Source organism: Callorhinchus milii, unplaced genomic scaffold (assembly GCF_018977255.1).
Source record: "Callorhinchus milii isolate IMCB2004 unplaced genomic scaffold, IMCB_Cmil_1.0 Scaffold1, whole genome shotgun sequence".
Taxonomy (NCBI): Eukaryota; Metazoa; Chordata; class Chondrichthyes; order Chimaeriformes; family Callorhinchidae; genus Callorhinchus; species Callorhinchus milii.
In genome coordinates this window covers 76,582,877-76,607,112 of record NW_024704742.1, presented here as the reverse complement: position 1 = coordinate 76,607,112, position 24,236 = coordinate 76,582,877, and the positions used below count along the sequence as shown (strand labels likewise).

At 40.5% G+C, this 24,236-nt stretch overlaps 1 protein-coding gene across 1 annotated transcript; it reads right to left on the bottom strand.

The window, feature by feature from the left end:
* Positions 1-71: 71 nt before the first annotated feature.
* Positions 72-19,080, bottom strand: LOC103177687 (transmembrane serine protease 11E). The gene is made up of 11 exons (XM_007891979.2): positions 18,937-19,080; positions 15,621-15,745; positions 14,156-14,223; positions 12,348-12,523; positions 11,044-11,082; positions 9,020-9,097; positions 6,102-6,155; positions 3,761-3,926; positions 2,475-2,743; positions 1,188-1,324; positions 72-451 (listed from the first exon to the last, which is right to left on the bottom strand). The coding sequence occupies exons 1-11, from the start codon at positions 19,034-19,036 to the stop codon at positions 290-292; spliced, it is 1,374 nt and encodes a 457-aa protein (XP_007890170.1). The 5' UTR covers positions 19,037-19,080; the 3' UTR covers positions 72-289.
* Positions 19,081-24,236: the final 5,156 nt, after the last annotated feature.

The window sequence follows — 24,236 nt, the reverse complement described above, 5'->3', positions numbered from 1 at the left end:
GCTCCTGCCACTGCCCTGAGAGGGGTGGTTCATTGGGAAGAGAGGGAGTGAGCGGCCTGAAATCTTTCTCTTTCCTCTCTTGCTCTTTCCTCTGTCAGAATCCCCCACCACCCCCGACAACCCTCAATCAAACATGTAATGGTAGAAAACATTTGTGTGGGAAAACACTAAGCACAAGAGTTTTCCTGATGATGCAGAAATTGGAAAATCAGTGAGACCCTAATTTTTTGGCACAATCATGCCCTGATGTTTTTCAATTCTCCACATCCCAGTCACAGGTCATTGTTTTCTACACACCAGTCTCATTCAGCACCCAAATTCGGAGGGATGTGACACGAGAGTACACTCCAGTTACATTGGGTAAAGCACACTCTTTACCAAAGCTTACAATTCCAGCCTGAAGCCATGTCCCATCGGACTGCTGGCAGATAAGTGGACCTCCGGAATCACCCTGTGAAAAAAACAAAGCATAATCAACATTACATGGTGATTATTGATGTTACCCAGTCAGTACAATACCAGCAGGAACCTTCCTATGTTCATGACAATTTTTATCAAGTAGCCTCCTTTAAAGGTGAAGCATGGCATTGGATGCTGAATAAAGACTACAAATCTGTTAAACAGGTTTGAGTATAAATGTGGAGTATAAACACCAGCATGGAATGGTTGAGTTGAGTGGGTTGTTTCCATGCTGTGCATTCTTTGTAAACGAGAGGTGAGGGAATGAAACTCAGAACCCAGTAAATCCAGTAAGAGAAATTGTGCCATGTTATGTCATTTAAATACAGCCCTGCTACATTGAAGACCAGTGTACAGTGTGGGAATCTATCATTGTCATAATAATAAATATCTTTCTATTATCAATACAACGGTTGTCACTGCTCTGCTGACCTTTCCTCAGCTGTTCCTAATGTCCTCTAAATTAGCTACCATACACATTCTCTCAATGTCCTGTATCCTCACCGTCCTGAAACAAAAACCTATTGCACCTTCTTCTATTTAACAAAACAAGGAACACTCTAAAACTACTGGAAATATTATCTCAATATGTGCCACTTACTCCTAGCCTCCTTATATCAAGTTGCCACAGCACTATGGCTTGTCATCTTAGCTACATTTGGACTAATTGATGAAATTCACTTGCTGAACAAATGTGAAAATGCGAGTGATTTGGGATGAAAGTTTACCTGACAAGAATCAACTCCTCCTTCCAAGATGCCAGCACACATCATTCTGTTGGTAATAGAGTTTTTATACAAACGTCTGCACAAGGAGTTTCTGATGATTTTTATATTGGCTTTTTGAAGGATCGTTGGAAGATCACCTGTACAAAAAAGACTGAAATTGAAGTTTCCCTCTAGTTTTTAACAACAATCACACTCAGTGATGATCATCTTTTACATGTTTTACCTATAAGGAATTCTCCAGCCTCCAAACACCATTGCTGGTCTATGTTAATAATAATCCTTGCATTTGTTATATAGTGCCTTATCATGTCGTTCAGATAATAATAATAATAATAATAATAATAATAATAATAATAATAATAATAATAATAATCCTTGCATTTGATATAGAGCTTTTCACGTCGGGAGGACGTCCCAAAGCGCTTCACAGAACACACTGTAAAGTGAATTGACTGTATATTTGTGGGCGAACGCGGCAGCCAATTGCGCACAGCAGTGTCTCACAAACAGTGGTGGATTGAGTAACCACATTCGTTTTGAGATATTATTACCCCCAGAAAGCGATCTGCCAATCGAATAACAACTCAGTTCCTACTTACTGTTAGGTTAACAGAGAGTGTGGAGTAAGGAAACTTGTCTAAAATTGAACCTGGGTCTTCTCGCTTGCGAGGTGAGTGCTCTAACCACAATGTTAGTTGTGTTTGTTGTGTAACATCATTCATGTCGAGAGAAGGTCTCAAAATTTTGGGAGGTTTGGCCTATACCTACAGATCTGCAAATTTTAAGTTCAAATATTAAGCTCAGATCCCCTTCCGAGTCTATTACAGATTTAAACTCTGTAAAGGGAGTGCCATATTTGGCTACTGCTGTAGCATGTCTCCATACTCTTTTTCAGATGCACAGTGTTGAGAAGCGAGACCAATTGGTTTAGAAGTGCTGGATGCTGAGGGCAGCTGCACTGAATGAAAAGAAAGTGTTATTTTAACAATAGAAGAAGACTGCTCAACAATATAAAGTAATATGCACAAATTGGCTGTTGCGTTCATATACAAAACACGCAGTCACTACACTTTACAGTAAATCTTGTGCTTTGAGATGCCCTCCCGGTGTGAAAGATATAAATCCTTGCAAAATTATGAATGATTATTGTTATTACTATGGTTATTCACTGTCCCTGGATCAAGAACCAGATGCAAACCTGTCGCCTCCCACTTGTGTACCATAGCTCAAACTACTCACAATAGATCCCAGTTACTTTATCTTAAGCCTAACAATTCACACACTAACCTAGATATGAAAGAGTTCCCCATCCTGTGACGGTGCAGGTCTGACCATCAGAGAAGATGTGGGTCGTTGATGGAAGACACACTGGCCGTATGAAGTTAGTGAACGAGAGAGGAGAGGAAAGCTCCAGCACTGCAACGTCATAATCAAATTGCTGTAATGTCTTGCCGAAATTGGGATGAGTAACAATCCTTTTGATGGCTCTTGATGTACCTTTTCCTATAATAGTTGACCCCATGTAAGCTGTCCACTGCGATTGATTGGCCCAGACACTTTAAAAACAGATGTGAATTGTTAATCACTTCAAACTGGATAATTCTAGCAAGTATGTGTTCAAACTAACAAAATTGAAATGATGTTAACAATTCAAAAGAATTTTCTTTATTTTCCATGCTATTGCTAATAGTTTTCATAGAGTACAAGAACCTTAACAAAGGCACAACTCAATCTCAAATTGTGGGGTGAAAACATCACTATAGAAATATTAGACTCTAATTTGCTGCAATTAAACAAGTTCCTGACTCTATTCCTACAGAAGCTGGGTTCTTTTGACCGAGTGTCATTTAATGGGTTAGTTAATAATAATAATCCTTGCACTTGCTAAAGCGCCTTATCACGTCTTCGAGAAGTCTCAAAATGCTTCATAGAATATACTGTAAAGTGAATTAACTGTATATTTTGTGGGCATGTGCAAGATTGACAGGCAACAAGCATTTCATTATTTCTCCCCCAAACTGTACGATGTGCCTCTGGACAGGCAATGCAAAATGCTCAACATTATGCCTTTGATGGCTTGTCTATCCTGGTCAATGCTGAGCTGGTTTTCCTTGTGTTTTATACCGAGTGTAACCTTACCAGCATAAGAGGAAGCAAAAACTTGAAGATGAGTAGGTAGGACTCATGACAGCAATTATTCATAACAGACACATAAGATATTGGCCCAGCACTTAAAGAATCTAGGTTGACCTGTTTGTTAAGTGTAATTTTCTGGATTGGGGCATAACAGCTCAACACACACGGACAGTATTTCCTCCCCGTCCCCATCCTCCCACCCCCACCCAGTGCCATCCAGAGGAACATCATTGCAAAACAGTTCTTTTTGACTCAGTACTTTGAGCCTTCCCCCTGTTGGACCATCATCCAAAAATGATCCTAATTTTGTTCCCTATAAGACAGTAAATTGAGGTTGTATCAGTAACACATGCCATGAGGATCTCATATCTCTGTGACAAGAGGTATTTGTTTTTATGAAGTTTAAGGAATACACAAAAGGAAAGTGGAATATTTACCCCTGGAAACAGTGAGCTGCAGAGAGGAGCCACCTGTCAGAGATGATAGAAGCCCCACACACGTGTGACCTCCTGACCTGAAGGCTCACTTGCCAGGGCCATTCACCCTGCACCGAGTCTGTTCCGCCAACAATCCTACTGATTATTTCAGGCTGAGTGCCACAAGCTGTGGATAAAGCACAAATGTGTTTAGTGCCAGATATCCTATGTTAATTGAAAGGAACATAAAATACGAAAAGATCTTTTGGTCCAAGTTGGCTCCTTCATCAAACTAAACTGAAGACCTTTCTTTTCGACCGCGCCTTTGGTCACCTTCCTCCCCCTCCCTCTGGCTCGGTCCCGGGATCCATTACTGTAAAGTGCTCTAAGACTCCGTCCGGCGTGGAGGGTGCTATATAAACCCAAGTTGTTGTTGTTGTAATCTTAGCTCATTGTATCCTATCAACAAGAATTCAAAGGGCACATGTGACATGAAGTGATACCCACAGGGGCTTTGTGTTTGTACAAGGTATTATGGGCCCAAAGTTCCATTCTAATTAAATTTCTGTCAGTGTAAGTATTCTAAATTATCAAAGTAAAAACCTTGGAGTGGAGTCAGAACAACATTATATTTTTATCTAAATTCCATCGTTGCTGTTTTAACATCAATGCTAATTTACTGCCCATGTCCTGGTGTAAACATGTTCGAAGGTACTGTCAAAGGGCCTATCATGGCAGACTGGATGGCCATGGAGGAGGGAGATGCATTATTTTAAGTAAAGGAATTAGATAACTACCGTGCATTCCTCTGGGAAGAGTGTACACACTTTATACCAGTGAATGGAAATTTCGATAAATATGCGAAATGCTCAGTGCTATGGTTTGAAGACTTTTAACCTTACTGATATTTGTCAGACACAAGCTAACCAAAAATAGAACTAAAATTAGTTTTATATAAAGAACCATTGAATTCAACAGTAAGGAAATAATGAGGAATCTTTATCAAATGTTAGGCGTGCAGTTTTGAATGGATATTGGAGCTATCAAGATGAAAGTAAATTCATAAGAACAATGCCAGAAATGACGGGATATATCTATAAAGAGAAGCTGAAGATCAGGACTGTTCTCATTGGAATAGTGAAGGTTGAGGAATGATATACTAGAGGTGTTTAAATTAATGACAGGTATTGCGAGGATAAATGGTGAGGAACTATTTCTACTTATTGGTGATTCAAGGACAAGGGAGCATGGATTCAACATTAATAATAAGAATCCTTGCATTTCCTACAGTTCCTTATCACATCTTAGAGACATCTCAAAATGCTTCACAGAAAGTAAATTGAATGTATATTTTGTGGGTGAATCACGGCAGTTAATTGTGCACAGCAGTGTCCCACAAACAGTTGCAGATTGAGTGCCAAAACTATTTTTTTTTTGGAGGGCTTATTACCCCTGGAAAAGCGATCTGCCGATCAACTGAGAACTGGATTTACTTACTGCTAAGTAAACAGAGGTATGTAGAGTAAGGAAACTTGCCTGAGGTTTTGCCACCCCAGGAATCGAACCCAGGTCCTCTCGCTTGTGAGGCAAGTGCTCTAATCAATACACTACAGGATTTCACATATGCTATAGAACTCCATTATAATTAGAGTATGAAATAGGGAAAAAATTCTCTCAGACAATTATCAGAATTAGGAATGAATTGCCAGGGGTGGCATTTTAGCAGAGTTATATGAGGCCATTAAGGACGGAATTTAATAAGCACATGGAGGAGAAGTATTACATGGAACGGACAAAGAGCAGGGAATTTTAAATTGAATTGATAGATTAATTGGAGGAGCGAAGACCAACACTAATAAAATAGATCGTAAGATCTCCTGATCTATTATATTGTTTAACAGAAATCTGGCAGTCAGTGTTCTTAAACTACCCATCCACATATCAGGACATTGATAGCACAAGCTCTTTTCAGTTTTACATTTCTCGAAGATTGGACTTTGAATATGAAGCTAAAATTCAAAATATAGATCAACCGAGTTTTCATCCCCATATTTTTCAACATGTGCTTTTCCAATATTGTGGCAGGATAATTGAGATTGGTGTGTAATTTCACAATTGATCCCAAAACAAAACCAGATGGATTATGTTTTGGACCATGTTAGTTCTGACCTGTTTAGTTGTGATGCTTAATCTGGCACAAAGGTTGGATTTTAGGATGGTGGTGGGGGGTAATGGGGGAGGGTGGGGTTAACACAGAATAGTGTTGATGTTTCATAAATTATTCAATTTGTAATTCAGATTCTGTATGAACAGTTCTGAATTGCCAAGGAGAGTGGAGGTATAGGTTATAGGTTTAACTTACACTTGCTTGATGTAATTATGTTTCTGGGAGTTGTGGTGTTTATCACAGGAACATCTGGAAGAAAGAGATATGGAGGGAATTTGTTACAAGTGGAATGAAAACACAGAGCAGAAAGAAACAAGAAATTGTTGTATCTCTTGGTAATATCAACAACTTTTAAAATGATATGAACTGATTATTTGTTGAATGTAACAGTCGTTTTGAGACTTGAACAACTTGAACCTAAATTGGGTCTACAGTAGGACAGCAGCTATCAGAACAACCACTATCTATATGCCCAAAATGTATTACCAGGAAAATGTATTGTTGTGTGCATGCACGAAGGTCCCCAGACCTACAATTTAGCCACATGACATGCAGTAAGTGATTCATTCAGAAATTTGTTACAGGCACCTTGTGAAGTTAAAGGCAGAGACAGAATAATAATCCCTCCAAAAAACAAAACAATAATAAATTGGTCATTTTCAATCCATGACTGTTTGTGGGACATTGCTGTGCGCAATTGGCTGCCGCGTTCGCCCACAAATATACAGTCAATTCACTTTACAGTATATTCTGTGAAGCGCTTTGGGACGTCTAGAAGACGTGAAAAGCGCTATATCAAATGCAAGGATTATTATCATTATTATAGAATCTGAAGTCAGAGAAAATCAAAAAAAGAAAATCAAAGAGGGAAGAAAAGAAAGTGAGAGAATAACTCAAAGAAAGAAAGTTAGAGAATAAGTCAGAGAAAAGGAGCAAAAAAAAAGACAAGTAAAGAGAGAGAGCCAAAGAAACAGAAAGAGAGAAAAATTACCAATACAAGTTAGTACTATTTTGACAGTATACCTCCCGGTGGAAGAAATGTTAGTTAGTTGGTGCCAATTTGTAATTTCTGTGATGACATGTTATCCACAATGGGGTACAATACTGCACTTGATTTTGATTTTATATTAAACTGGCAATTGTGCAGCAGTGTGCAGCAAAGAACCATAGAATTTTACACAACAGAAAGAAGATAATGAACAGTGATGTCCCACAAACAACCGTGAAGTGAATGACCAACTGACCAATTTTATCTGAGGGATTGTTTATAAAAAATACTCCTTGCATTTGATATAGCACCTTTCTTATTGTTAAAATGTTTCAAACAATAACAAAATTATAATAATAATTCTTACATTTGATAAAACATCGTTCACATCAGGAGGACGTTTACATTCCATTCACTTTACAGTATTTTCTGTAAAGTGTAGTCACTGTGCAGTTGTAAGTGAAAACAGCAGCCAATTTATACACAGCAATATCTCAAAAATGATTCATTTTATCTGGTCAATTGTTGGCTAGGAAACCAGGATAAACTCTCTTTTTTTTAATTTCTGCATTGGATCTTTAATGCCCACCTGAACAGGCAGAAGGACCTTGGTTTAACATCTGAAGAAATACACCTCTGACAATGCAGTGCTACCCTGCAATGCTTCGGAGTGTCAGCCTGGACTATGAGCTCAAAGTCCCAACTTAAACCCACAACCTCTGACTCAGAAGCGAGAGTGTTACCAAGTAAACCTGGCTGGTACCTGTCATTTCAGACACAAGCAGCTCTCATAATGCAATATGTGGGGGTTAAAGGAGAGATAGACAGTGAGTATTCTTCTGAAGGCATGCAATTGGGAGGAACAACCCAAGGGGTGAACATGCTTTCTGAAGTTATCCAGTTTCCACTAAATTCCACTAGTTTATTGGTCAGCTGAATGAATCAGTTTCCAGTTTTGGATTGCTTCTCCCTACTGCGGGGTTTCCAGGTTGCCATTTATATAGTCTGGATGCCAAGATGCCATCTCCTCTTATAGCTCTGCACCAAATGCCTGCGCATAATGGGTAACACTCCCTAACCTCGCTTTCCACATAAACTCCTGACCAACAATTGTGGCCACCCCATAAACCTCGTTTTGACTGATAGCCTTGACATCTCCAATCAGGCGCTGCCATTGTTATGTGCTCTGAGACACTATCCCATGTGATGGGCTCAATATAAATGTAAGTTGTTGTTGTGGTTTCCCAATTCTGTGAAACTCAAAAACAGAACAAAACAAAAAAGGCAAACAAAGGGTCATCAGTCCTTAACATAATCACCAGTTTAAATAAAAATAAATCGAAATCTTAAAATCTCAAAAACATTTTCTCTTACTTGCAGAGTTATTTTGTACAGTTGAGTTAACCATGACATCAGCTGTACGACGTGGGCTTGACGTGGTTGGCTTTGTAATTATTAACACTGAACAAAGTACAATTGATACAATAGTTAACAAGCATCTCTCCTGAATGGACAATGCCTTGTATAGATTTTTTTTTTAATTTTTGGGTAAAAAAAAAGCACTGTGTTCTGAAACAATGCTGAAATAAACTCACAACCCAGAAGGAAGAGTACTTCCAACTGAGCCCAGGTCACCACCTAAATAGGTTTTACAGTTTCACAATGAATCGAGAATGATTGGAGCATCAATCTTTAAAAGACCAGAATATTGTACACAAGTGTCATATTTTTGCTTCTTCTAAACAAATCAAACCAATAGTTGTCAAGGCCCACAATATAAAATAGGAAATGTAGCCACAGATAAGAGGAGGTTGCTTAGCAAGCTTTCCTGTTGCTTGTCCAGCTAGGACCACCCTATCTGTTAGGACTTTCGTTTGCAGAGTTAACAGGAGCTGAATGGGAAGAATCCCTGTCCCCATTGACTGGTCTGCCCTTTCAAGTCCTATTGATGAGACAGGCTGTCTGTCTGCCATCAGCAGTGGGCTGGAGTACTACAGATCTGCCTGGCTCAGAACCCGGACTACCAAGACTGCCATAGAGGATTGACCTGTTTCTGGTGTTCATTAAAGCCTGGCACTGTTTAATTCATTGAAATCTCAAGACTTCAAAAAACAAATTCTCATACTTGCAGAGTTATTTTGCATAGTTGAGTTAACCATGATGTCAAATGTAGGGTGTGGACTTGACGTTGTTGTCTTTGTAGCTATTAAATGTACAAAAGAAACAGCAGTTAGCAAGAGTATATTGAATATCAAGAGAGAAGCAATTGGAATGATGCCTTGTGTATGATCAGCAAATAAGCCTTTTTCCATTCTTTTAAATTAAAGGTTGCTGGGATGAAATTTGCCACATGTGATGTGAACATTGTGGGCATTCCACAGATATGGATAATTATAACAACTTGCACCTATATAGCGGCCTTCACGCAGGGTAGTGTCTCAGAGAGCTTGTCAACTCTCTGTATGTTGTTCCCTCCTTCCCTCCCAACACAAAAATAATGTAATGGTTAAGGCTGAATCGTCTGAGATTACAATTGCCAGACACAAAGTTAAGTTGTGGCAGCTTGTAGCAAGAGGAGAAAGAGGCCATTCAGCCAAACAAGCCTGTTCTGCCATTTTATTTAATCGTGACATTTCTTTTACATTTGACATTTGAAAAACAGTTTGATACTGTAATAAGAAGATAGTAGACTGGTTATTCCGGAAAGATGAGATCAAATGGCCTGATCTAATCTTGTGATCTTGTGAACTGTTAAAAATAATGGATTAAAGAGCAGGAAAAGATCAGAGGATGAAAGCACTTCTATTTTAAGCCTTTGCCTGAATTTGAAAAATAGAATATTACCAACACCTGGAACCAGGTTCCTGTAAAATAAACATCAGAGACTTTGCATTTTGTCTACACTATCGCAGAGCTTAGTGGAGGATAACAGGAAAACACAAGAATAAAAACATGACGCCAAAGTACACAAACTGAACATGACCATTCAACTCCTACAGGGGAATGGAAAACCAGTTGAACAAGGAAGTTATATTTGTTGATTCATTGTACACCACACAATACTCGACCATGAGGAGACTGCAATAAATAAAGCATGCAGAATACTAGACTGCATAGCCATATCAGTGCAGTTCAGATGGCAAGTTATGATCTGATCAGTATGCTCCTGGAGTACTGTGTACACAGCATAGTAGGCTGTCTTGGTCTGTAGGCAGTATGGAGGGGAGCAAAGAGGCTGATCCCCAATATTAGAGAGATTAGCCATTAGGACTGAACGAATAAGATAGGGCTGCTCAGACTCATATTGAGAAAACTCAGATCTTAATGAACCATATGAACTACTTCATGGGATAGAAAAAGCCACAAGAAACAATACTTTTGCGTACAGATAACACAGATAACGCAGGTAACACAGCAGATAACACAGCAGTAAAAATCTGTTCAACATTTCACGTGATGTCTTTGGCGACGTGTGATTATAATGAGAAATCTTATTAATGGTTGACATTGCCAAAAGCGATGTGTGTAATACTAAACAGAATGTTTAACCCACAGTAGGATAAGAGAGCATATTTCAGGGTTGTAAGTTAAAAAATTATGACATGTACCCTGAATTATCGAGGAATGAAAAGTTGGAAATGATTATAAGCCCCAACGAATCATAGTATCCTGGCCAACAATCCTCCAAATAACACTCGTCATTCACTTCATGGCTATTTGTGGTACTGGTAAATTGGCTGCCACATTCGTTCACAGTCACATCACTTTACAGTACATACAACAATTGCAACAACTTGCACTTACATAGCACTCTCCTCGCAGGGTAATGTCTCAGAGCGTTTAAAAGAGCTATGAATTGCTCTAGAATGTCATCTAGACCTGAAAGGCGCTGTACCAATTATTACTAAATGTGTTTTATGTAAGATGTTATACAAAGTATTATGGGCACAGGTAAGTTCACAAAGGTTTAACTCCCATCAGAAACTGAGAATCACAGACTAACTATTTTATCAGTCATTGAATGACAGTCTATTAATAGTAGAATTTTATGGAGAATGGAATGAAACCTGGATATTCTATGTTTTCCACATTTCAGTTTGTAAACAAGATTAAAAACATGTACGAGAAGGTAGTGAAACAGGTTATTACCTTGGGGGAAAAGATCCAGCACATCTGCCTCAGTGAGTTCTGAAAGAGTGAAGAGCAAGAAAATCATTGGCATTATCTGATGTTAAAGTGAAGCTTCACCACTGAAGAGCATTGGCAAAGCTATGTTTACAGACATGCAGAGTGAGCAGTGTTATTAGCAGTGTGGATGACATTCACATGAGCATTGTGGCTGGGTGAAAATTCAAATGATTGACGCTGGTCTTCGAGATGTCTCAAAGGGTTTCACAGATATACTGTAAAGTGAGCAGACTGTATATTTTATGGGTGAAAAGCGGCAGCCAATTGCGCGTGTCCATAATTTTGAGGGAAATAGAATAATATTCACAGCCTCATCTATTTACTCTCTCCATGATGTTTCCCATTTTATCCTGGTTCACCATATATATTTAATATATATATATTACTTATATATAAATATATATGTATATATAGTCCTCAGGCTGCCGAAACCCTCACCCACGCATTCGTCACATCAAGGCTCGATTATGGAAACTCTTCTCATCGGCCTTCCCAACTCTTCCCTTCACAAGCTGCAGATCATCCAAAATTCTGCAGCTCGTGTGCTCTTGTGCACCAGGCTCCGCAACCCCATCACTCCCACCCTCGACAACTTCACTGGCTTCCCATCCCCCAGAGAATCGAATTCAAGATCCTCATCCTCACTTTTATCCTTGCCCCCTCCTACCTATCTGACCTTCTGACTCCCTACCAATCTGCCCGCTCCCTCCATTCAGCGGGCTCCGGCCTGCTCCATGTCTCCCACCTGACCTGCACTACTATCGGTGGCTGGGCTTTCAGCCACTCTGACCTCGCACTCTGGAACTCCATACCACGGTCCCTTTGCCTCGCTTCCTCCCTTCCCTCTTTCAAGGCCTGTCTCAAGACTCTTCTCTTCGATCATGCCTTTGGTCGCTCTCCCACCTCTCTGCCTTACATTGCCCCTACCTCACCTCTCCCCCATGCTCGGGCCCCGACACCTGACTGTTCAGCGCTTTGGGACATCCTCCGGATGTGAAAGGCACTCTATAAATGTAATTTTCTTCTTCTTCTTGTTAATTGTCCGATATGCACCAATGATCCTGGCCAACAATCCCCACAAATATAATTGGTCACTCATGTCATTGGTATTAGATTTGTGAAGACAAATGTAAAGAAGTCACTTGACCCATCTGCTATTGACCATCACCTACATTGTTACCATATCTTTTACACTAATTTTATATTTCAGCACATGATTTAATGGGGTCTTGAAGTACTCATAAAATGTCATTTGTTTGACGTACCAGTGAACTGAATTGAATTCAGGTCTATTTTAAAACGACCAAGGAAAGCGATTTCGTTGTCGATACTGCTTTTCTGCAGGCTTTGATGGAATGTGTTGTCCACTGAAGCTTTTGTTATAGAGGAGCTTCCTTTGGTGTTGAACTCTACTACGTTTCTCACTATAATACTACCTGGCCTGTTGAAAAACAAGTTAGAGAAGTATTAATTTCAGTGCAGTAATTGTCAAGCCACTGTCAAGCGCTCTAGGACACTAACTTGAGTGAGGGGCACTATGTAAATATAAGTTATTGTTGTTGTAATTCTAATGACTGCAGTAATTGGAGTTTTCACCAGATTTGAAGCATAAGGGGATAATTAAAAATGGTTTACACCATATAAATATTGGATATGTATATCAGATATTTCTCATATTAGCTATTCCATATTTACTACTACTAATAATATAATAATATTAGATAATCACATGCATTATTCCAACTCTTTAAAATTGATGATCCCTGTATAACACAATACTTAAGCAGGCAGGATCTCCATATCCATTATGGCTGATGGGGTTAAAGATTTGTGTATAACTAGAAGCATACGATGATGCCGTACCTCTACCGTCAATTGCAGGATCACTGCTGTTCTGACTGATTGCCTTTTCCCAATATTAAGGGCACTTTCTCCTCTCCTCATTCGCTCCCCTCTCCCCCACTCCAAGTCATACGAAGCATGTAAAAAGCTTTATATAAATATAAATTGTTGTTTTGGATTAGTGTGGATCTGCTTGGCTTTAACATGTGCTTCTTCTGCTCAAACCTAGTGAAATGCAATTTCATCTGTTTTATGGTCAAACAAATGACACATGCAAAAATCTATCACCATGGAAGACTAAACTGAGATTCCCATGCAGCCCACCTGCACATGGAAATTGGATACACCCTTCTTACCAAATTCTGAAGAGTATTAGGTGCAGGTGCGCAAGAGCCAAGGCTTGAGGAACCCAGAGTAAGTGTTCGGGGTACTCTGAAATTTAATTAGTTAAAACCGCATGGCTTGCTATTTCATCGTTTGCTATGCCAGATCTGGGATACTAACTGCATGTGTCATTTTTCTTCTATTGGCAATAAATTGGGGATCTATAAGAAATTTTAAAAGAATTTCTTCAAGTAGAGAATAATGAATGGTGGAACCCAATACCCAAAGCAGTGGTTGAAACAGATATATGATAACAATAACGATAATAATAATCCTTGCATTTGATATAGCAGCTGATATCACTTCACTGCTGTTTTGTGGGACATTAGTGTATGTAAATTGGATGCTGTGTTTGACCACAAAATGCATTCCACTTTACAGTATGTCCTGTGAAGTGCCTTGGAGCATTTTTCTGATGTGATTGGCGTTATACCAAATGTAAGGTTATTATTTTTATAATAATATTATACAGGTGTAGTCCTGTAACTCAGTGGTTAGAACACTCGCCTCACAAGCGAGAGATGTGGGTTCGATTCCAGGCCAGGGAGAAACCTTGAGCAAGTTTCCTTACTCCATACGCCTGATAATCATCCCTCAAGAAAAAAACAGTAATAAATTGGTCACTTCAATCCACGAGTGTTTGTGAGACATTGCTTTGCGCAATTGGCTGCTGCGTTTTGCGTATAAATATGTGGTCAACTCACTTTACAGTATGTTCTGTGAAGCGCTTTGAGACATCTAGAAGACGTGAAGAGCGCTATATCAAATGCAAGGATTATTATTATTATAAAATCATGTACATCATAAAACATATTATTTCTTAAACATCATAATGTCAAATACATACTTGAATTCTACAACTTTTGCACTTATGAAATTTGAAGACAAGTTGGAGTTCGTGTACACTGTGTTCAACTGTAAATCACAAAAAGAATGATTATTTCCTCAAGAGAATACAAAATATATTTTTTGGTTGATTTTCTACCCAAAAAATTTCTTCCCCATTAACCTGAAGGTCCTGATAAAATTCCACAGCCCAAAGCTATACCCTTTAATACCTCACATCTTTGTGAGTGACAGCAGGCTATTTGACATTGGACAAACCACCATAACCCATCATGCTTGCCCAACATCCAAACCTTCAAGGGTGACACATTAAACCAAGGTCCCGTCTCCCTGTAGATGTTAAAAATCCCAAGGCACAATTTAAAAAGAGAATAGTACCTTAGGATCCCAGTGTCCAACAACCCCCCAAACAAAATTTATTTTAAACCCCCTAACGGCCGTTTGTGGTACATTGAAGTCCTGTAGCTCAGTGGTTAGAGCACTCTCCTCACAAGCGAGAGACTTGGGTTTGATTCCCGGCAGGGCGAAACCTTGGGCAAGTTTCCTTACTCCGCATGCCTGATAATAAACCCTCAAGAAAAAAAATAATAAATTGGTTACTTCAATCCACGACTGTTTGTGGGACACTGCTGTGCGTAATTGGCTGCCATGTTTTGCCCACAAATATACAGTTAATTCAGAGAGATGTTAGAAGACATGAAAAGCGCAATATCTAATGCAAGGATTATTATTATTATTGCTGTGTGCAAATTGACTACTGCGTTCGCCCATAAATCACAGAATCGCTGCACTTTACAGTATACTAGTGTTTAAGCCCAGATAGGCATTGGAGCAGCTCAACCTCAAGCCATCTTGGGCCGTGCATGTTTTTCTTTGGTCAGCCAGGTGTCTGACACTGGTGGAAACCCATCGTCATGCTTAAGAGTATCCAAACCAGACTGAGAGTTCTACATATGAATGCCATCTATACATGGAAATGTCTCTGCATTTAGAATAGAATACAAATTACATTTATATAGCACCTTTAGTGTCACGAGGATGTCACATGATGTCAAATACTTGATAATGCTGGCCAGCACCTGAGCTTGGGTGGGACCTGAGGGGAGCGGGGAGGGGAAAGCTGAGTGAAAGTGCAGTCAAAGAAGTATGGGCCTTGAACAGGAGAGGGATGGATTGAGTTGGAATGACTCTGGGATGGAGTTCCAGAGAGCAGGGCAAAATGACTGAAAATGGTAGAATGGGGTGTGAACTCTCTCCCTGCTTACAGTGCAGAGTGAATGAGGGAGGAAGAGGATAAAGTAAACAGCCAAGGCTCACATTTCAAAATTAGTAAAGGTAATGGGTATCTGTGACTCCAATGTTCTGTCAATGTAAGGAAAGAGGAGTATGAACTGAAGAATTTGGTGAGAAAATAATTGGTAAACGTAGTGTCTAACCGAGCTACAGGGCAAGAAATCCAATCTTACCAATTTTATGGTTTCTTGCGATAATTGAGAAAACTCTTTTGATTTATGTGAGGCTAAGTTTTGGTTGTAGGAATCGTCTAGTATTCGGAATGTTGCACCGTAGTAAACATTCTCAGAATTGGAAGCTGTAGTTTTGAAGGAAGAGAAACAGACGTGAATACAACAAAAACAACACAACTTGCATTTATATAGCGCCCTTTGCGTAGGATAAAGTCTTTGGAGCACTTCACAGTTGGCGGTGTTGGGAGATGACCACAGGAGCAGTCGAAATGGTAAGTTTTAAGGTGGGGTTCGAAGAGAGATAGAGAGGGGATGAGGCGGAGAAATAGAGGCAAGTGCTAGAATACAGGTACAACGCATTTAGAATCCCATCCGATTATGTCAATGAAGCATCAAGGCTATTGAACAGTACTGATGGCAGCTCTGTTTAAGTGGTTGATGAGAGACTGCACCTCAAGCCAGACAGAAGAATCTGTATTGCTGTATATAGCTCTTCAAATACCAAATATCTAAATCTCAAATGTTAGGAGACAGGGTTAGCCCATGGTGTTTCATACATGTGACCTGTATTGGAATTCAGTGCTTACAAATGGGATAAAAATCTTCTTTATCTGTTGGTTATTGTTTCAACCACAAAATATAGTCAATTCACTTTACGGTATATTCTGTGAAGTGCTTTAGGATGACTCAAAGATGTGATTATGTACTATGTCATATGCAAGGATTATTATTTTTATTATTGGATTCCATGTGGTAGTACTTGGCACTGTCTCACACAGTTTCCAATCGCTACAAGGTCATAGATGAAACCATCCCTTCGCTTGGCAATAAACTAACAATTCAGTCCACAAGGTGGTTGATATGTGAATGGAAAATTAATGACATTTATCCCATTAGTGTTTGCTGGATTCCAACACTTATCATGGGTTGAAGGGCCAGTGTTGACCTAGACCCTCTACATTTGAGATTTTAAGCATTAAATTCATCTGGTGGATTTCTCTGTCTGATCTTCGGTATAATTGCCTGCCTCAGTTAGTAGCGCTTGCATCTGAGTGAGACGTTTGTGAGTTCAAGGCCAAATGGTCAATACTTTGAACAGTGTAGTACTGGCAGCATGCTGCACTATTGGAGGTGTTGTCCTTCAGATGAGCTATTAAACCAATGTTTGTCTGCCTGTTCTGTTGGACGTTAAAAGTCCCATGGCCAACAATTCACTACATACAATACAATACAAAATTACATTTGTAAAGCACCTTTCACATTGAGAGGACGACCAAGGTGTTGAACAGTCAGGGAACAGGACCCAAGCAATGGTGGGGGGGTGGAATTGGGATTAGGGAGAGTGGAGGGCGGCGATGACAGGGGTAGGAGGGTGGCTGGAGAATCGGCCCAAGACAAGGATCTTGAGGCGTTCCTTGAAGGAGGCAAAGGAGGGAGCGAGGCGAAAACAATTTGGGATGAAGTTTCAGAGAGTGGGGGCAGAGAGTCTGAAGGCCCGACCACTGATGGTGTCAGAGAGTTAGGAGGGGGCAGGGCCATGGAAGGCTTTGAAGGTGAGGACAAGAATTTTGAACTCGATCCTCTGATGGATGGGGAGCCAGTGGAGCCGAGCGAGAATAGGTGTGATGAGGTCACGGAGCCTCGTGCGAGAGAGGATATGAGCTGCAAAGTTCTGGATCATCTGCAGTTTGTGAAGGGAAGGGTTAGGAAGGCCGACAAGCAGGGTGTTGGCATTGTCGAGTCTAGATGTCATGAAGGCATGTATGAGGGCTTCGGTGGCCTGAGTGGTGAGGCAGTGGTGGAGATGGGCAATGTTGCACAGGTGGGGGAAGGCAGAGCAGGTTATGGCATGGATATGGGGTAGAAAGGACAGCTGAAGGTCAAACAAGATGCGTAGGTTCATGACTGGCTTGGTGAGGTGGAGTGTGCATCTGTGAATGCTGATGATGCCAGTGTCTGAGGTGTGGAGGCGCTGGTGCGAGCCAATCAGGAGGGCCTTGGTCTTGCTGATGTTCAACTGGAGAAAGTTAGCTCTCATCCAAGTCTTGATGTATGGCAGACAGTCTGTCAGGACGTCAGTGGTCTTGGGATCGAGGATAGAGGTAGAAAGATAGAGTTGGGTGTAATCTGCGTACATGTAGAGGTTGACCCCATGTCTGCGGATGACGTCACCAACAGGGTGCACGTACAGGTTGAAAAAGAGAGAACTAAGGAACACCACACTAGACTTTGTGGAGGCTGGAGGAGAAGTGATTTGTGGAGACAAAGTGGAGCGGCGTGAGAGATAGGATCTGAACCATTCAAGGACAGAACCTTGAAGGTTAAGGAGAGGAGAGGCGGTGGAGGAGGATAGAGTAGTCCACAGTGTCAAAGGCAGCAGAGAGTCTGAGGAGGACAAGGAGACAGAGGGAGCTCTGTACACACATGGACAGAATGTCATTTGTCACCTTGAACAAGACTGTTTCCATGCTTCGGGCAACACGGAAACCTGAATGGAGGGGTTCATAAAGGGAGTGGCAGGTGAGGAAGAGTGAAGCTGGGAAGCAACAACTCTTTCAAGGACCTTGGAAAGGAAAGGGAAAGATGGGGTTGTTGTTGGTGAGCAGGGATGGGTCCAGGGAAGGATATTTTAGGATAGGGGTGATGACAGCTGTTTTTAAGGGGTGGAAACATTGCCAGCTGATCGGGAGAGGTTGATGAGGACTGAGAGTAATGGGGCGAGGAGGTGGAGCTGGGAGGTAAGACGAGGGGTAGGGATAGGGTTAACGGAGCAGGTGATGGGATTCATGCGGGTTATAATGGTGGTGAGAGAGGAAGGGGAGACAGGTTTGAAGATGTAGAGGGAGGGATGGGTAGAGGGCCGGAGTTTGAGGGAGTGATGGGGTGGATGTGGTGGCTGGGAGGGTGGAAGCGGCTGAACGGATCCCCTCGATTTTAGTCTCAAGGAAATCCAGCATCTCCTCGCAGTTGGAGGAGAGGATGGGCGAGGCGTGAGAGGGTGGACGGAGTTGCCAGTTGGTAATAGAGAAGCCTGGGGTTGTCCTTGGTCTCCCAGATTAACTTGGAACAGAAGGACGATTTAGCGAAGGCGAGGGGAAATAGTAAGTTTTTATGTGGTCTCGCCAAATCTACCGGTGGACCATGAAATCAGATTTGAGCCAGGTGCGTTCAGCGGCACGCACCTGACATGCGGACATTGCAGAGTGCAAACTGGCTGCCCTGTTCACCCACAAAATACACAGTAATTACACTTTACAAGTATTCACCACAGTGTAATTCCAGCCCCATAGTATTGCAATGTGAAATTTCCTCTTACCTTTTACCAGAAATACAGCCAGAATTATAATTGCTGCAGCTAGAAATAAAAAGCAAGTGACACCAGCAGCAATTACCAAAAATACTTTTGTAGATTTCATTTTCAATAGCTGGAGTTGTCAAATGATACAAGGTTCAGTTTCCCTTTGAGAAAGAAAAAGAAATGTTCATTTGTTTTACTTTAAGTTAAGACTTACAAAAGTGTACCAAACAGGTTAGATCACATTTTTGCCCACAAAATACACAATCAATTCACTTTACAATATATTCTGTGAAGGACTTTGAGACGTCTCAATGACATGTTAAGGCAGTATATCAAATACGAACATTATTATTATCATTAGACAATGGACAACTCTTTACTCCGAAAAATTGGAAGTGAAGTGGTGTTCTGTGCGAAGACTAATACCTAGAACTGATATGCTGTTGCTGCTGTATTACTAAGAAAGGCTGCAAGCATTTCAAGATCATGAGAGCCATGAATATAACTATGTGAATGGCGCACACTTTAACATGAGTGAAGTCTTGAAAGAGATTTCAAACTGAGTTAGTTGATTTCAGTTAGGATTACACTGGGGAAGAGAGAAAATGCTGAGGGAAAACAAAGCAGATTTAAAAGAAAATCCTCTGAAACTCTTTCAGTGAGTTCTAATTTGTAGTATTTTAATGATATAGGGAGACATATCACAGGTTCTTTTACAAGCAATTTTCTGAATGTAATTTTGTCTTCCTCAGGGGATGAGGGAGTCATTTCATAATAAAACAATTTGTTTGGAAGTAGATTTATTGGGATGACGACACTTGTGGGTTATCTTATGTTCATTTTGATGTAATTTGCTTTTGGCACTTTGTCAAAAATCTGATGTTACAAGAATCTGAATTGCTGCTTGGTCTCTGTGTATTTAATTCTTTCAAAGATTAACTCCTGATTGTGACCTTTAAATGTTGCACAAAAGTACTCTGTCAAGCTACTCCAAGCCAAAAACAACAAATTTCATTTGTAAAGCTCCTTTCACGTCAGGAGGATGAGGGTGATAGGGCTGCAGAGTCTGGTGCGGGAGAGGGCACAGGTTGCAGAGTTCCTGATGACAGACCAGCCAGCACTGGTTCATTGATAAGGACTTGGAGGTACAGACTGGAGATCATGATTCTTCCCACTCAGCTATTGCTAATACTGCAAACCATAGCCCTATTGGGTGAGGTGGTCCTAAATGGACAAAAAGTGAAATAATTCCATGACATTGCTTTCAATGGCAAACTATGTCATTTTGACTAGTTAATCTCAATGTGTACTTTAATGTACACAATGGGATCTTCAAGTTGTGGGTCTTGCCAAGCTGCATCTAATACTCTCCTGAATTAGGTTAGCAGGATGTGTGAAATTTCCAATTGGTAGATGATGCCGGTCTTGAATAGACGTTGTTGAGATATCTCAAAGAGCTTCAAGGGATTTACTTAAAGTGTAGTGTGTAGGCGAATAAGGCAACCAATTTGCACACAGCAATGTCTTACAGACAGCCATGAAGTGAATGAATAATTTTATCTGGGGAATTATTGGACTGGATACTGGGAGAAATTCCCTTCACTTTTCGAATAGTGCCATGGGATCTTTAATGTCGACCTGAACAGGCAGACGGGACCTTGGCTTAATATCTTTTTTGAAGGATGGCACCTCTGACAATGCAGGACTGCAAAGATTATTATTACTACAAACAACAATGAGATGACAAACCATTACATTAAAATTTCTGGGGTGAATTTTTAAAGAGGAGGCAATATATCCTTGATAATAATAGGAAAGACCTTACAGAAATCTTGATTGTACATTGCCTTGATAATGAAAAATCTGCAACTTGCCACATAAGTCACCAAACAATTTCTCCCATTTATTTTTGTCTCAGGTCAGAACCAGAATCAAATTTCACAAGTCATTTGTTCCCAATACAATACAATTCCCTCTGCCACATTCTGAACACAATCATTTGGCTTCTGATTGTAACTTCAAACAGTTTGCACCATAAAATCCAGCTAAAACCTTTAAAAAATTGATTTATAACATAATACTAATTTTTGGGGCAAAATTTCGATGCAACTTTGATTCATACCATATTTCAAAATATATAGTGATGATTCTCCGAATGAGTTTTAATAAAACAAATTGATCAACTATGGTGCTTAGTTAGTGGCTGTAGGAGCATTCTGCAAATTGCATGTTTTAAAAATATATTCTTCTTCTTCTATATTGTTCAAAAGCCAATATTAAACAGTCATGTATTTCCCTTGTTAGAAATTTCAAACAAAGGAAAGTTCAGAGCATGAGTCTGTAGCACTTTTAGCAGAAAGAAAATGAAACAGCCAGAGGAGTCCTGTGAAAACATTCAGCTAACACTGCATTTCATGTTCATCTTGTTATTAAGCATTATTAAAATGCAAGACCATTATTTTAACTATGGCCCCATCTGAGCAATACAATTGCAGTTTAATTTATATCCTTTGCAAAAAAGAGATAAGAATGTGCAACAAGAATTAAGTATAACCTTACCTATAAGCAGTGATCTTCGCATTGATGACTGTCAGCGCAATGCGAGTGCAATATAAAGCATTAAAACCCATCAAACCTGTTCTACAAGAGTTCTACAAAATTGTACCAGGGATTACATCATGTCATACAAACTACATTGTTGATGGCATACGTTGTAAGTGTAGCATATAAAATCTATGCTTTTGAAGATGAACAATTTTACTCAGGTCCAACCCTACCTCTGGTCAGCACTCTAAGGCGCTACCCCTTGTGAAGAGTGCTATATAAAGGCAAGTTGTAGTTATACTAGACCACATGTGTACCATAACTACAATTTACTTCTTTATTTCTGCAATTTATTTGGCATTATCTCTTTCTGAGTTCTCCCCCTCTTTCACACCTTTCTTTGTTGAGAGGACAAACAGCCGTCAATATCCATCAAGAGACAACAATAACAATTTGCATTCATATAATACCCTTCATGCTAGATAGCATCTTGCACCACTTAACAGTGGCAGAGCCTGATGCTGAGCAGGGGAAGGAGAAAGGTGATCATAGGCACGGTTGAAGAGGAAGGTCTTCAAGCGCGACCTAAAAATGGGGAGAGAGGGGACAAGGTAAAGGGATTGAGGGAGAGAGTTTCACAGCTTTGGGTGTAGTGGCTGATCCAGGGGACAAGGAGGAGGCCAGAGCCAGTCGACCAGAGGCAGCAGGTAGCAGTGTAGGGAGACAGTAGGTTGTAGAGATAGGGGGTTCCAGGGCATAAAGGGATTTAAATACAAGATCGAGGATCATGAAATCGATCCACTCTTTAACAGAAATCCGATGGAGTTTGTCAAGGATTGGGATAATGGAGGTAAGGAGTTTAGAGTAGTCAAGGCGGGAGGTGATGAAGGCATAGACGAGGATTTCGGCAGCTTTTGGAATGAGGTACAGATGGGCAGGTAATGTGGTGGAGGTGGAGGAAAGCAGTACTGGCCAAGGACTGGATGTGGGGTACGAAGGATAGCTGGGGGACGAACCTGACGCCTAAATTGCGCATGGGTTCGGTGAGTCTTAGGGAGTAATCGAGTAGAGTGAGGAGGTCAGAATCGCAGAAGACATTGACAGGAGCCAAAAAGTATGGCTTCCATCCTGTCAAGGTTCAGCTTACCCAGGCCTTGATGCCTGTTAGACAATCTGACAGAACATCAGTGGACTGCGAGTCACAGCTATAGGAGGATTTGTCCGAAGTAGATTTGTGTGTCATCTGCATACATGTGAATGTATATCCCACGTCTGTGGATGATATTGCCGAGAGGGAACATACAGATGAGGAAAAAAAGGGGCCAAGGATGGAGCCCTGGGGTACCGCGTAGGTGACAGGCCTGGGCTGGAGGAGAGCCCATTGGCTGAGATGAGGTCCTGGTGGTTGGTTAAGTAGGACTTGAGCCATGCAAGTCCGGTCCCACTAAGATGGATGAGGGAAGAGAGGCATTGGAGGAGGATGGCGTGATTGACTGTGTCGAACGCAGCAGAGAGGTCCAGGAGGATGAGAAGGCAGAGATAGGACTGGTCACAGAGACAAGGGCCTAAAGGTGCATGAGTGGCAGATGATGGATAGCCACGTATTTTCTCCTCCATGTTAGGTAAATCCTGGACCGACTCGTCAGGGGAATGTTTGTAGTGGCTAACCCACTACGGGCTAGGAATTCCAACTGTTAAAACCATGTTGTTTCAAACTTCAACAGCGTGCATAATTGTGGAAAATTATTAAATTCACTCTTAATATTAAAGTCAGTTTTCCACTAGTGTAACTCTTTCCTTCTCTCTATCTCTCACTTGCTATTTCTGACTTTCTAATTCTCAATGACTTTCTCTTTGTCTATCTCTGATTTTGTGTGCTTTTCTCAGAGAAAGAGACAGAGATAACAAACAGGAAGAAATATTTGCACAAGTCATGAACTATGCAGGATGAACATGAATAGAATGATTAATGAGCCTGTCTCATAATTAGGTATCGTTCACGTGACAGACAGGTGCAATGTTATTTTGTTCAGTGTTGTACAATCTGTTGTTTTGTGAAATAAATGCAAACATAATTATGTTCTGGGACAAAAATCCAGTAAGGAAACCATACCTTTCATGCTAGACTTTCCTGTCGGGGTTCACCAAGTTAACATTTTCAAATTCAGTTATACTGAGGAGTCAGTCGTGCCAGTTTTAATTACTTTATCTGCCACCTCTTCTGATCTGTCCAAACTTCTCATTGATCTAACTTTCTGCAGAAGTGGGATCCACATCTACCAGCTCTTGAGCCTCAGCGATTCATCATACCAAGACACTTCCCTACGTGAAAGACACAATATAAATGCAAATTGTTGTGGTTGTTGTTGCAAAGTATTGGTTTCCCGGACAATAACAACCCCAAGAATTTCTGCCTTCTCTTAACCTTTTCGCTGATGGGTTTGCGCTGCTGAGATGAAAGAAAGATAAGTACTAAATGTAGGCTAGAAAGCTGTATTATCATCTTATTATGGCCTTACCACACTCCGAGAGAAAGGTGACAACACAGCACAGTATTCATTTATTCGGCCTTAGGGTGGAGGACATATTTACATCTGCAAGACTCATTGATAAGACAGACAAGAAAGTCAATCATGAAATAAAATCCCTTTTTTCTCATACTTTCCACACTCACATTAGTAATATAATGCACTTAAACTTAACTCAAGGCAACAGGACAGAGGACATAATTAATGGTTGTGAATAGAGGTTAAGACAGACACCAGGAATAATTC